Genomic DNA, 12,627 nt, shown 5'->3' on the forward strand with positions numbered 1-12,627 from the left:
CCTTCAGGAACGGTGCACCCCCCTCATGATGTAAAGAGAAATGACAGCATGCATGCATGGTAAATTAAATCACTAATGTAGGTGTCATTATGTTCCTGTTTATGTTTTGTAAAAAAGATCGAAATCTTGAACTGATAATATGCTAGTAAATTTGTGGGTTTGCTAATTAGAATAACATCTTTTTGTGGGTTTTAGTGTTTTACAAATAAAATCGTTTTTGTACATTTAGTGGCTTTAGTTAAATAAAGTAAACTTTATTGTGAATATCTACACTCTTCTTCACCAACGCAGGTCCACAAGAAATACACAAAGAAAGTCTTTCTTACCTGGATCAGTTTATCGAAGTTATGAACATATTACGTTTGTTGTTGATCCTTGGATGACTGAGCTGTGATGACATTTGTTAATATGTTTCTAAATATTTTACTTGTTATAAAGATGTTTTTTTTTTGTATTTGATTCCCTTTTAATGACCACTGCGACATGTTTAAACATTCCCATCTTTGCAGCCTGGGTTGGGTTATTTATTCTGCTAACCGGTCTATTATGGTTTATAATGTAAGTTTAATTAGTAATTAGAATTTAAAAATAATTCGGTAGAAAGTTTTCGTTTATTACTACGAGCGTAGTGATTGGTTGTCTACACTGCGTTCAGTGATCCTATTGGACGTGTACAGTCGGGGGGTTGACCTTCCTACAAATAACCCGCTCTAATTGGATAGTCTACAGTTCTAGAGTGGATTTTACCACTGTAATTAGAGTATTTATAAGACATTTATGTATTTGGAATTACAAATACGGCAGCCATTATCATATTATTTTTCTTTGACAGTAGGTTAGAGGAGAGCGCGAACGCAGTCCCCCACCCCTAGAAATTGTGCAGTCGAGATTCCCACATTTGGGGAATTCGCAAAGGTCAGAACAGCCTAGAGTGCATTGGGTGAGTCTCTCCCTGAGTGGTCCACCTCCATGATCATGGTGTCACTCCTGCCAGTTAAGTATGAATTGTTTATCTCGCTCTCAGGGAAGTCTTTCACCCACAGACCAAAGTGACTGACGGTGTCGAAAATATGATACCTAAAACTAAACCAGAGGCGGAAATTTTAGGGTGATTTTACTCCACTGGGACCAGGTTTTTGTAAAATAGAAATTAAAAAACACATCACCTACATTTATTTCAGAACGTACCAAACGTTTCTCACAATGCAATGCGGTAAAGGAACGCGCTATGGCTAACAGAACTAGCGTGTTTTTTTACCCTTCGACAAAACGATTAGAAACAAAACATGGAGATAAAATAACCTTTAATAACAAACTGTTGTTACCAAGTTTGACCCTCGTCTGATATTCATTATAAAGAGTAAAAATCGTTTTACGAGCTCAACAGTACAACCACTTCCTGTACTCTTGTGAGCCGATGGTGAGAAACGGGCCTGCTGCCACCTGCTGGTCCGGCGGGCGAACAGGACTACAAATATGGACGATGGCGGAAATAGCTATTTCTATTTAAACCAGTGGCGCCTGTTGGCCTGTAGGGAGCAGCAGCCGCCTCCTCCTGCCCGGAGAAGACGGGGAAAACATCCGAGTGAACGTCATCCAAACACAATTACCCTGCAGCTTGTAGTGACTGAAACACGACCCTAAAGACGAAATAAAAACCCAAACAAACACCGGAGCGTCTCGATGGCGGCTGTGAGCAACATGAGCAGAATATTCGGGCTCTGTTTCCGTCAAACTGCGGGACTGAAGGCGTCCGGGCTCCTCCAGAGAAGACCCTTCATGTTCAGCGTGAGTATCGGCCGGGGGGTGGCGTTAGCTCAGGGACCAGCCAGGGGTTATTTAAAGGACGCAACGGGACGAATAAATGCGAATAAAGCAAATATTTGGATACAAGTGTTCCGGCATTGTCAAGAGTCTACAAGGACGCGATTTAGCAGTTATCGCGAGGAACCAGCAAGTTATGCTAGCGCTCCAACTAACACACACACACATATATATATATATATATATATATATATATATATATATATATATATATATATATATAAATTATTATTATTTCATCTTTTTAAAGCAGCTACGTGAAAGCATACCGATGCTGCTTTATGTTCGTAAATAAATGCCAGAAGCTTTGCGTGAAAATTGTTTTAACTGAAGCATCGACACGGATATAGTCTGTTGCAGTTGTTAGCTAGCCGGCTAAAGTTTTGGCTAGCTCCCTTCTTATTGGTCAATCGAAGGGGTGTGAGGCGCAATCCTGTCGGGGGTACCAATTCATCTAAAACACCTACAGTTAATTTAATGCACCTACAGGTGATTGTTTTAATCAGTTCAAACACAAATATTTATAAATTAAATGATGTAGTTCGCTGCAAAACAGAAACCATTTAATTTAAAAACTAAACAACACCAAATAAACAGCATTTTAACACATTTAAATGAAACCAAATAAACATTATTCCTAATTAAGAACCAGCGTCAAGTTGTATTTAAATGAACATACCCTGAAACATTTATCCTCTTAAATGTTTTGCTTTGTGTGTGTGTGTATAAAAGCCTGTCAGATTGGTGTGAATTGTTATTTTAACACGTTAAATTTTGTATTTCTATTAAAGCATGCGTGATCAGTCAAAAGAGGAACATTTGTATCTTTTTTTAGTCTAGTTAAATACAAATGCTCTCTAAAACTGTTTAATTGCTGTGTTAAACTGGATGACACTGCAGAACCTCTGAAGTAATTGCTAAAATTTATTATAAATTAGATTTAATGATGTATTTGGCAACACAGAACTGGTCTAAGTGAAGTAATAAGAAATGTAGACAACCATGATCTTGTAAATCAGGTAAAAACTTGCCTTTGTTTGCTCATAACACGAGCAATAAGGTCAATGCATTTGGTTTAATGACAAATTCTGAATGCCACAACACTTCTTGACGTCTTTAAAATCTATTTAAATAGATGCAGACGAGTGTTGTTTCTGTTAGGCGAGCATGTGGGTGATGTAAATGTTCACGTCACGGCTATTTGGAGAGGCACTTCCTCACAGGTGCGCCTCACCTGTGCTCCTAAAGCTGCTGCTGTTTACTGCCTCGTGACTTTATCGGTACGATGAGTTCATCAGTCTCATAAAAGCAGAATAATGGAATCGTCACCCTGAGTGCAACACACGGTATTTTCCCATCACAAACACAAAAATGGCCACAGCTCAGACAGTTGTATAAATATTAAGCTAAAGTTTTGTGCCTAGCAGCTGAGATCCATCCTCGACTTGTAATCGCACAGGATGCGTTTTTAAATCGGAGCCGCCTGCCTCTGTCTGCTAATGAAACTCGTTCCCTCCTCCAGGCTGCGACGCAGCAGAAGACCGTCGACTCGTCGCTGGAAAAGCCTCAGTTCCCCGGCGCCTCGGCAGAGTTTGTGGACCATCTTGAGTTCATCCAGCCCAACGTCATCTCTGGCATCCCGGTGTACCGGGTCATGGACAGGCAGGGCAAAATAATCGACCCCTCTCAGGACCCTCAGGTACACCCGTCCCGCCCGAGTTCCTCCTTTCTGACACCTGAATAAACTCCTGACACTCAGGACTCTGTCGTTGGGTTGTTTGTTTCTCCTCGCTCAGCTCTCCAAGGAGACGGTTCTGAACTTTTACCAGAAGATGACGTTGCTGAACACAATGGATCGCATCCTTTATGAGTCTCAGAGACAGGTGCGCCGGTTTTCCTCCTGGTTTCACCATAAAACATTGTGAATATGAATGAAACTGTCGTTTGTTTCTGTTAAAAGGGTCGAATCTCCTTCTACATGACTAATTACGGGGAGGAGGGGACGCACATCGGGAGCGCCGCCGCTCTCGAGCCGACTGACCTGGTTTTTGGTCAATACAGAGAAGCTGGTGAGGTCTGACTTTAACCTGTATAGAAATGTTTTGGTTATAGCTGAAGGTTTCCGTCATGCGTTTGGTCGTCCGTAAGCTCGTTCACGACGGGGCTCGGACGCCGTCTGGCGGTTAGGCGGGGATGGAGCTAACTCACCCCTGGTGACGTCTTTGCGGTCGAGATGTGAAAACGTAGGCCGTCCTTGCGCCTCCAGGAGAGCCGCTAAACCGAGTTAATTCTCCATTTCTGAACGCTCAGAGTCAGAAGCAGCTTAGAGATGCACCGGTCTGTGCGGCCATTTTGCAGAACTGTTTCATGAAAGAGCCGTGTGCGTTTGTGCGAAATGTCCCGTAAACCACAGGTTTTAGTTTGATGAAACTTTCACTGCAGCGATCGATTCAAGCCGACCTTCGGTGACGCAAACACGGCTTAGATCCAAACAAGTTTTACAGATATTCTGCTGAAAGTCGAGGCGGTGGTAGCCGAGACTCGTTCACCGCGCTGCTCGTTGCATGACATCTTTAACTGTTTGTCTTTTAGCAAAATATCTCATGAAACAGTGGACAGAACCCTGGATGAACAGCTAATAGACATAACTCGAGTAACGTTACAGATATTTTTATGTGGCGGTAGCTGAGAGTTAATTAAAACACAAGATGATCCTAATCTGAAACTCTGCGGGCGACATGCATTCCTTCAAGGAAAGCTTCACTTCGTCTTTAACTTCCCACTCGGCTCTTTGTAAAACCAACTTTCTCGCCGCCTCTTGCGACACCATGCAAATCTGCGTGGCGCTGCCTGCAGCTCATGCAAACGTCGTTCTGATGTTCTTCTCTGGTAAAGAAGCGCACAGCGGACATTTGAGGTGAGCGACTTCTTGTTGTTCTGAGTAAATTGGGCCGCAAGTTTGCGGCGTACATGTTTGTAAATTCATAGTTTAACCAAAAAAACGAAGAACAAAAAACAGGAAGTTTATTTGTGGAACCTTTTGTGGTTCTGCTGCAAAGTTTCTCTAATAAATGTTTGATGCTTAAACGTGTCGATGTTTCTGTAGAATTAGACATTAAAAAAACAGATTTATGAGTCTGTGTGTGTTTGTTGTGTTAGCAAAATATCTCTGGATGGATTTAATGTGATTATCTGTGTGAACACCGACAGATTTTAGTTGGATTTTTTGTTTCCCTTTGACCCGGCAGGCGTTCTGATGTACCGCGGGTTCCCTCTGGACCTCTTCATGGCTCAGTGTTACGCCAACGCCGACGACCTCGGGAAGGGCCGGCAGATGCCCGTCCACTACGGCTCCAAAGATCTGAATTTCGTCACCATCTCGTCTCCTCTGGCCACGCAGATTCCTCAGGGTGAGCTTTGCCGGTGTTGGAGGTCCTGTTTTTACTGTCGTTGTTTTCGAGGTTCGACTGAAACGTCTCCGTCTTTCTCAGTGATCTCAGTCTGAAGCTCCTTTAAGCCGCCTGTTCGCTGATTCTGTCCTCCTCTGTCCCGCCTCAGCTGCCGGCGCTGCGTACGCCATAAAGAGGGAGAACATGAACCGAGTTGTGATCTGTTACTTCGGGGAGGGGGCGGCCAGCGAGGGGGACGCGCACGCCGGGTTCAACTTCTCCGCCACCCTCGAGTGCCCGCTGATTTTCTTCTGCCGCAACAACGGCTACGCCATCTCCACCCCGACCAACGAGCAGTACCGCGGGGACGGCATCGGTAAGCCGGAGTTCGGATTTCTTGCCCGAGCCGACCTGAGATCGGCGGCTGATTGTCACGCCTTGTGTCCCGTTCACCAGCTGCTCGCGGGCCGGGTTACGGCATGCTGTCCATCCGTGTCGACGGTAACGACGTGTTCGCCGTGTACAACGCCACGAAGGAAGCTCGCCGCAGGGCCGTGGCTGAAAATCAGCCCTTCCTCATCGAGGCCATGACCTACAGGTTAGTAAGAACTCGCTGATGGATCTTCATCCTCAGGGTTTGTTATCAAAATTACAAAATCCAGACGGGCTGGAAGGCAAAAAGACGACAATGTTTTTGTCCGTGTCGTTGTGTTTGTTCGCAAAATACTCCCCGAACCACTGAACTGATTTTAATGAAACTCAGGAAGTAATCACTGGATGTCCCTCTACAACTGATTCAACATGGCCGCCACAGCTACGCAGAAATGGCTAAAACTAGATCGGTTTTACAGACACCGGCTGCACAGTTTGAGATAAAAAGCTGCAGCTGATCACGAAAGTGGCTCCAGTCAGATTTATCTAAAGTTTGACGCGGTAGTAGCTGAGAGTCATCCTCAACGCATACTTCGAGCTCTCTAGATTGCACAAAAAGTAACTTTTACAAGTTTTGACCATTTCTTTAATTCGTTAAAGGGGCTGAAAAAAGTCGGGGCTGCTGTTTGGTTTCTCTTTTCTTCTTCTAAACGTATGTTCATATTCAAATCTCGTTGGAGTCAGCCTGGTTCCTTTACCTGATTTACAGGATCAGGGTTGTCTACGTTTGTTTTTACTCCATGTATTCTTCACTTAGTCCGGTTCTGTGCTGCCAACACGTCACTATCAGCCTTTCATTCATAGCAGTTTAGATTAAAAGGAAAAATAAAACAATAGTTAAAATAAATCTGAAGGGATGTAGTTTTAGTTGAAGCTGTTGCCTCAATCAGGGCTCCTACGTCGTCCTGAGCAGGATGGAGTTTCATTTGAGCTTTTTCCAGGTGTGGACAGGTGTTTAAAATACAAAAACGGAATGTGCTGTGTTGTTTCCGAGCAGGTTTTTTTTTACCGGGAATCAAATTACCCACAACAGATATAAATGTCACGCCTCAGATTTCTTGCATCGTTTGAGTTTCACTTAACTTCTCTGTGGTTTGAGATAGATATTTATATTTAAACAGACAAACAGGACCGACTCCAGTTGATGCTGAGGTGTCGATAAATCGTTCAAACCCTCCCCTCGTGCAGGTGTACAGATAAAACTCCAAACGAAGCAGATTTAATCCTGCGCACCGTTTAAATCTGTGTGACACCTCAAGGTTTCGTTTTATTTATTTATTGTTACTGTAAATATCTCAGTGCCAGTCATAGTGGAAGCTGCTCTTCCTGGTGGAGTTTACAGTCACGCCTCAGAGATGACTAACCTGGGAAACCTGTCGGATGTACCTGATGTGTGACTGAACATACAGATTTAATCAGGTTTCACCTGTCAGTCACTCGAACCTTAGAGCACACGAGTCAAAGTTCCTGCTTTAAGAGGACGACTCGTGGACGTGCTGCTGGAGAAGCTGGTGATTGAACCGTTTGAATCAGGCGTGTTGGAGCAGAAACACCTGAAACTTCCCGGACGGTGGAGCCGCGACGCCTGGAGTTTGATGCCTCCAGCATGACTGAAGCATGATTGAAATGTTGAGGAACAACTTCCGCTCAAACACAAATGAGTCATTTAAAGGACAAACCAAGTCGAGCTGGATTTTCATCTAACGCCTGTAATCATTCCTCCACCTGAGCTGGAACGAGTCCAGCTGTCTTCCGGCGAGCTCTCAGGATCGCCGCTTCCTGAATGCCTGAAGATCGACGTCAACTTCCTGACACGTCGGCTGATAACCGCATGACGCTGGACATACTTTTATTTTTATTTCTCCTGTCGATCTACGGCTGCAGACTCTGAGCTTCAAAACGTTTGGCTGCCGTGACTTTGATGCTTTTCAAAAAATATTTAACTTTATTAGCAAATATTTTCCACATGGAAGTAACCGAGCTTTCTTCAGTTCAAGTTTTGCAACTTTTAGCGAAAATTTTGCAGAGTTTCCCTTACAAGATTTGGAATTGACTGGATTCTGTTTTTAATTCTCATTTTAAAGTGAGAAGGTTTAAAAGTAAAGTTTTTGTCTAAAATAATGAACCCTTTGAGTTTTTGTAGTTCACGAGTTCGATTTTGAATTAAAAGCAGGAATTTAACAAATATGTGTAAATCAGAAAGCTGTTCAGTAAAATCTTGTTTTAGAAGAGGTTAACGTTCCTGGCAGCTTTAAAGTTAAAGTAATGTTGAGGTTTGAGGGTTTAAAGTCTAAAACTAGAGGAGAGGATCTTGTGAGTTCCTGTTGGATGTTTAAACTTAGATACGTTTATTCCTGACGAGCAGCAGCGATTTGAATAACAAATCGGGGATGAAAAATCTTTAAGGACCAGAAAGAGGCTTTTACTTTAACGCTTTTAATATGCAAACTTCACGCTGCACATTTTTTTCCTACTTTCCTCAGAATCGGGCACCACAGCACCAGCGACGACAGCTCGGCCTACCGCTCGGTGGACGAGGTGAACTACTGGGACAAGCAGGACCATCCCATTTCCAGGCTGAGGCACTACATGACGGCCCGCGGCTGGTGGAGCGAGGACGACGAGCGCAGCTGGCGCAAACAGTCCCGCAAGACCGTGATGGAGGCGTTCGAGAGGGCCGAGAGGCGCCTGAAGCCCAACGTGGAGCTGCTGTTCACGGACGTGTACGACGAGTTGACGCCCGGCCTCAGCCGGCAGCGGGAGTCTCTGGCGCGGCACATGCAGCAGTACAAGGAGCACTACCCCCTGGACCTGTACGAGAAATGACCGCGCCGCTGGACCCGGAGCGGGACTGACATTCACTGCACGCCACATCCTGTATTCACAGACCGGAGTTTGTGTCATTAATCAGGAGCGCTCAGGGTTCCTCCACAGGCCTGCATCGTTTGAGCATCGAATTTAAAGATAAATGTGCAGGAACCCTGAAGACTTCCACCTCTGTAGGACTTTTGTGCCTTAAGTTACATTCACTGTTAGTTTTCAGCTTTGATTGTTTTTGGAGATGCAGAGAAAGATAAAAAGCAGGTTTGACTACATTTGAAAGCTGGAGATTCAGGCCAGTTTGTGTCCTTTTCTGTAACCGTTCTCGTCGGCATCTCAGATATTTATCAGGTTTTCTCTGAAACCTTCCTGTTTGAATGTCTGTAGTTACCCTGACACCATACCGTTCCACTAAATGGTTGTTTCCGCCGAAAATAAAACTCCAGAAACCGCCTCGTCATGAAGGATTTTTATTTGAAGCAACAGGAGTAAACGTGAAAAAGTTTGTTTGCTTTTTGGCAGAAACTCGCATCTCGTCCTGTTAAAACCTGCGTGAAAGTGGATCCAGTTCAACAGGTCAGCAGCGGGTTGTTGATGCCCCGCCACAGCTTCTCGATCTCCCGGGGCAACCGTTGGTGGATCAGGATGTTGTCTCTGTGCACGCACACGTTCTCGCGGTCTTGCTGCCTGATGTCAAACGTCCGAAACCCTCCGTGGCTCACAGGGGAGATTCCTAGAGCCTTCATGAGCATCCCCATGTAGACGTCGTCGATGGGGTACAGAGGGAGTATCTGCGACACTGAGAACATGGGCTTCAGCAAGGCTCCAGAGAAGAGGAAGCCGCCGCCGCCGGCGTACGGCGTGTAGGGCCCGTTGTAGAAGCTGTTCGGGATGTAGTATTTGTTCCGGGGGTCCCTGTGGGGGCTGGCGGTGGTGATGATTTGTCCGACATACAGCTGGGGTGCCTCCTCAGCATCCAGGGACTGCGTGTACGCGATCAGTCCGGGCGTGTTGACGAAAACGTCGTCGTCCCCGCTGAAGACGAAGGACAGCGAGGGGCAGTTTTTCACCGTCCACTTCAGGAACAGGTTCATTTTGAGGGTCAGGTTCAGCAGGGACTCGCTGAAGTCCCACTGCAGGACGTCCTCGAAGTGTTTCGCCTCAAACGACAGCAGCGTGCTGACGTCCGGGTCGTCTGGCGCCGTGTTCCCCATCAGGAACACCAAGCGCACCCTGACGCCGCCGCGGTACAACCCCTCCCGCCCCCACGTTTCCCGGACCGCCTGCCTCCGCTCAAAGTTTCCCGGCGATGACTTGATGGCGAAGAGCAGCGTCTGGTTATCCTTCACCACCCCGACGCACTTGTACGGCTGGTCGATGAGGAGCGGCGGGGACCTGCAGTTCATGCCCCGCAGAAACTCCTGCATCAGGCTCGGGTAGGCGTCGAAGTCGTGGACGTTGAGCTTCAGGAGCTCCTGGTTGTCCTCCCTGCACACGGACCAGTGCGGCTCCTTCCTCCTGGGGCTCTCGCGGTTCTCCAGACTCCTCATGGCGGAGTACAGCATGCGGTTCCAGTAGGCGCCGTCTTTAGGGATGATCTGCCGCAGGTCGTTGGAAACCGTCACGATGTGGACGATGGCCGGGATCGTCGTGAAGTCCTCCAGCTTGGAGACATTCCCTGCGGCCCTGACGGTGGTGGTCACCTCCAGGTGCACAGTCAAGTAGAAGAAGATCAGGAAAGAAGTGGCAACGACCATGGCGCCGAAGGTTCTGGCTCGTTTCATTGGCCCGGGCTGAGGAGGCGAGGTTGTCTTGAGTTCCGCTCTAGAGGTGGATCATCTTTCAGGAAGAGTCTCAGGTTACTCTCAAGTCAGAAGGCGACGCCCTGGAGGTTCCTGCGAACAGGGGAAGCCATTTTACTTTTAAAGATGACAACAAACCCTTAAAAAGAAGGTCATTAAAGGCCCAAAGGGTAAGCTTTGGATCGATGGCTTCTTATCTTCTCAGGTTTTAACCCACAAGAGATCTGTGCCCTGATTGAATCATTTATAGCTGGTCTGAACGTCGACCAGATGTGTTGGCAGCCATTTTGTCTGGAAATCCTCTCAGGACCCCAAACCTGATGTTTCATGGGCCACAACGAGGTCCCGACCCCAACTTTGGTGACCCGTCGCTTTAGATTTTACCCCCAGCTGAGGAAAGACCTTTAAAAAGTTTAGAATTAAACGTTTTCCCCTTAAATAAATTATACTTTTAGCTCAACGTGACCTCGTTGACCCTTACAACAAACTTTCGGCTTCCTACCGAAGAAAACCTCAGATATTTTTCGTCGTTCCTCATATTTTTGGATCACGATTCACCTCGTTTGTTCGTACGGTTTTTAAGCCTCGAGGCTTTTTTATTCGTTTTCTTTTGTTTCGCAGGTCCAAAGTTCAGGTGGAGCTCTAAGCTTTCAATCATTACCAGCTTTCAGATAACGTGTCATTGTTCCAGAACGAAACTTTGTGCTTTCTGGATTTTACAGCAAATTATAAAGCTCACAAACATCAATAAATCCGCTTTTTTAATTATTTATTTAAAAACAAACGGTGTATTTTGATCAGGAATGCAGCTTTTCATGCCAGAGTTTCAGACGTCGTTTTGTCTTCGATGACTGAACTTCACAAACGTTGTTTTTTTAATTTATTTTTATTTTCTTTTTAGACGTGCAGCATCGACACGAGATGTGGTAGAGCTCAGAGAACGTGTTGCATTAGGCGTGGCGGCCATCTTGACTTTGGAGCTGCCCAAAAACAAATGAATAACGAGTTATTTAGCTAACAAACTGTTTAAACTCCAACAATAACGAGGTTTTAAGCAAGCGTTAGCGAGGACGCTAAGCTACAAACTTTAGCTGATATCCACTAAAATGAAAACCATTTCTTGTTTTAGCTAATGATGACTAGCTGTGGCAGCCATCTTGCATTGGTTTGATCCTAGATTTAATCAGTTGTAGCTGGGGTTTTTTTTCTTTTTTTTGAGGGGACGTTTTGTTATAATCCATCCAGTGTTCAACGAAATATTTTGCTAACAGAAAGGAAAATGGCTCCACCGGCTAATGTCAGCTTTAAAGACGGATCTTAAAACACAGCTGGGAAGGCTAACCGAACAAAGTGTTAGCTAGCTAGCTGTATCTGTAAAACTGACTGAACTACAGCTAATGGGCGTTAGCTGCGGCGGCCATCTTGGATCAAGGTGACTCAGTTGAAGGCACAGCCAGAGATTTCATTAAAATCCGCCCAGAGGTTTTCAGAAAACCCGAAAGTTTTAAAGGCAAAAACAAAACAAACGTGTGGTGCTCGGAGGATTTGTTGAGGATGACTCTCAGCTACAACCACCTCGGATTTTAGCTCAAAATCTGCAAAACTGACGGAGTTAAAGCTCGTTTTAAATGATTACTTGTGGCAGCCAGCTGGTCAGCAGTTAAGTTTTTTTTTTAAATATTAATAAAGTTTTTACATAAAGTCTGTCTTTACGGTTTTGCCCACCAACAAAACAAACCTCCTTCCTTGTTCATGAAAACACAACCTGTTTTTAAAATCAATAAATAATACAACCGCAGTGAAGTTAGTTTCAAGTTGGATATTCGAACTCCGCGGAGTTAGCGGCGTCCAGCTCACGGCTGCCCCGAAACAGGAGCGCTAATGTCGGCCAGCCGTTCTCTGCCGGCCCCTCCTCTCACGCGCGGTGGTTCACTTAGGGACCGTCAATAAATTTTCCTTACCCCTCGCTCCTGAAAAACAAATATTAATATATTTTTTGTTGTTTCACCAACTGGTACAAAACCTTTGGTGAATCATGCTACGAAATTATATAAATGAGGCACAATATATTTTATCCCATTTGAACCCTTTTTATATTTTTTAGATGTTTTTATTGTCAAAATTGATCATTTTTCTACAATGGCTTCCAGGTCATGTGACCCACTGACTCAAAATCAGTCTGATATTGTTCTACTACTCTAAACAGATGTAGCACAGTCCATTTTGTATCATTTGAACCTTTTCTTGATTTTTTATATTTTTTTTGGTGAAAATTTATCATTATTCTACAATGGTTTCCAGGTCATGTGACCTACTGACTCAAAATCAGTCTGATATTGTTCTACTACTCTGGACAGATG

General features: G+C 45.0%; 2 protein-coding genes and 1 non-coding gene across 3 annotated transcripts in view; 1 reads left to right on the forward strand and 2 right to left on the reverse strand.

Moving 5' to 3' along the window:
* Positions 1 to 837: 837 nt before the first annotated feature.
* LOC112451508 lies at positions 838 to 1,002 on the reverse strand. Its single transcript, XR_003040340.1, has one exon. It is a non-coding gene; the product is annotated as a U1 spliceosomal RNA (small nuclear RNA).
* A 528-nt stretch (positions 1,003 to 1,530) lies between these two features.
* Positions 1,531 to 8,918, forward strand: bckdha (branched chain keto acid dehydrogenase E1 subunit alpha). Its single transcript, XM_017437774.3, has 8 exons — positions 1,531 to 1,788; positions 3,347 to 3,523; positions 3,621 to 3,707; positions 3,785 to 3,893; positions 5,073 to 5,234; positions 5,383 to 5,589; positions 5,670 to 5,811; positions 8,129 to 8,918. Exons 1-8 carry the CDS (start codon positions 1,684 to 1,686, stop codon positions 8,469 to 8,471), a joined length of 1,332 nt encoding a protein of 443 aa, XP_017293263.1. The 5' UTR covers positions 1,531 to 1,683; the 3' UTR covers positions 8,472 to 8,918.
* Position 8,919: 1 nt separating this feature from the next.
* The window catches only part of b3gnt2l (UDP-GlcNAc:betaGal beta-1,3-N-acetylglucosaminyltransferase 2, like), a 4,641-nt gene continuing 933 nt past the window's right edge, over positions 8,920 to 12,627 (reverse strand). Inside the window, exon 2 of the mRNA XM_017437775.3 lies at positions 8,920 to 10,360. Coding sequence (XP_017293264.1) covers positions 9,035 to 10,249 — 1,215 coding nt within the window. The 5' untranslated portion in view covers positions 10,250 to 10,360 and the 3' untranslated portion in view covers positions 8,920 to 9,034. The remainder of the gene's footprint in view (positions 10,361 to 12,627) is intronic.

This window comes from Kryptolebias marmoratus, linkage group LG2 (assembly GCF_001649575.2).
Source record: "Kryptolebias marmoratus isolate JLee-2015 linkage group LG2, ASM164957v2, whole genome shotgun sequence".
Lineage (NCBI taxonomy): Eukaryota > Metazoa > Chordata > Actinopteri > Cyprinodontiformes > Rivulidae > Kryptolebias > Kryptolebias marmoratus.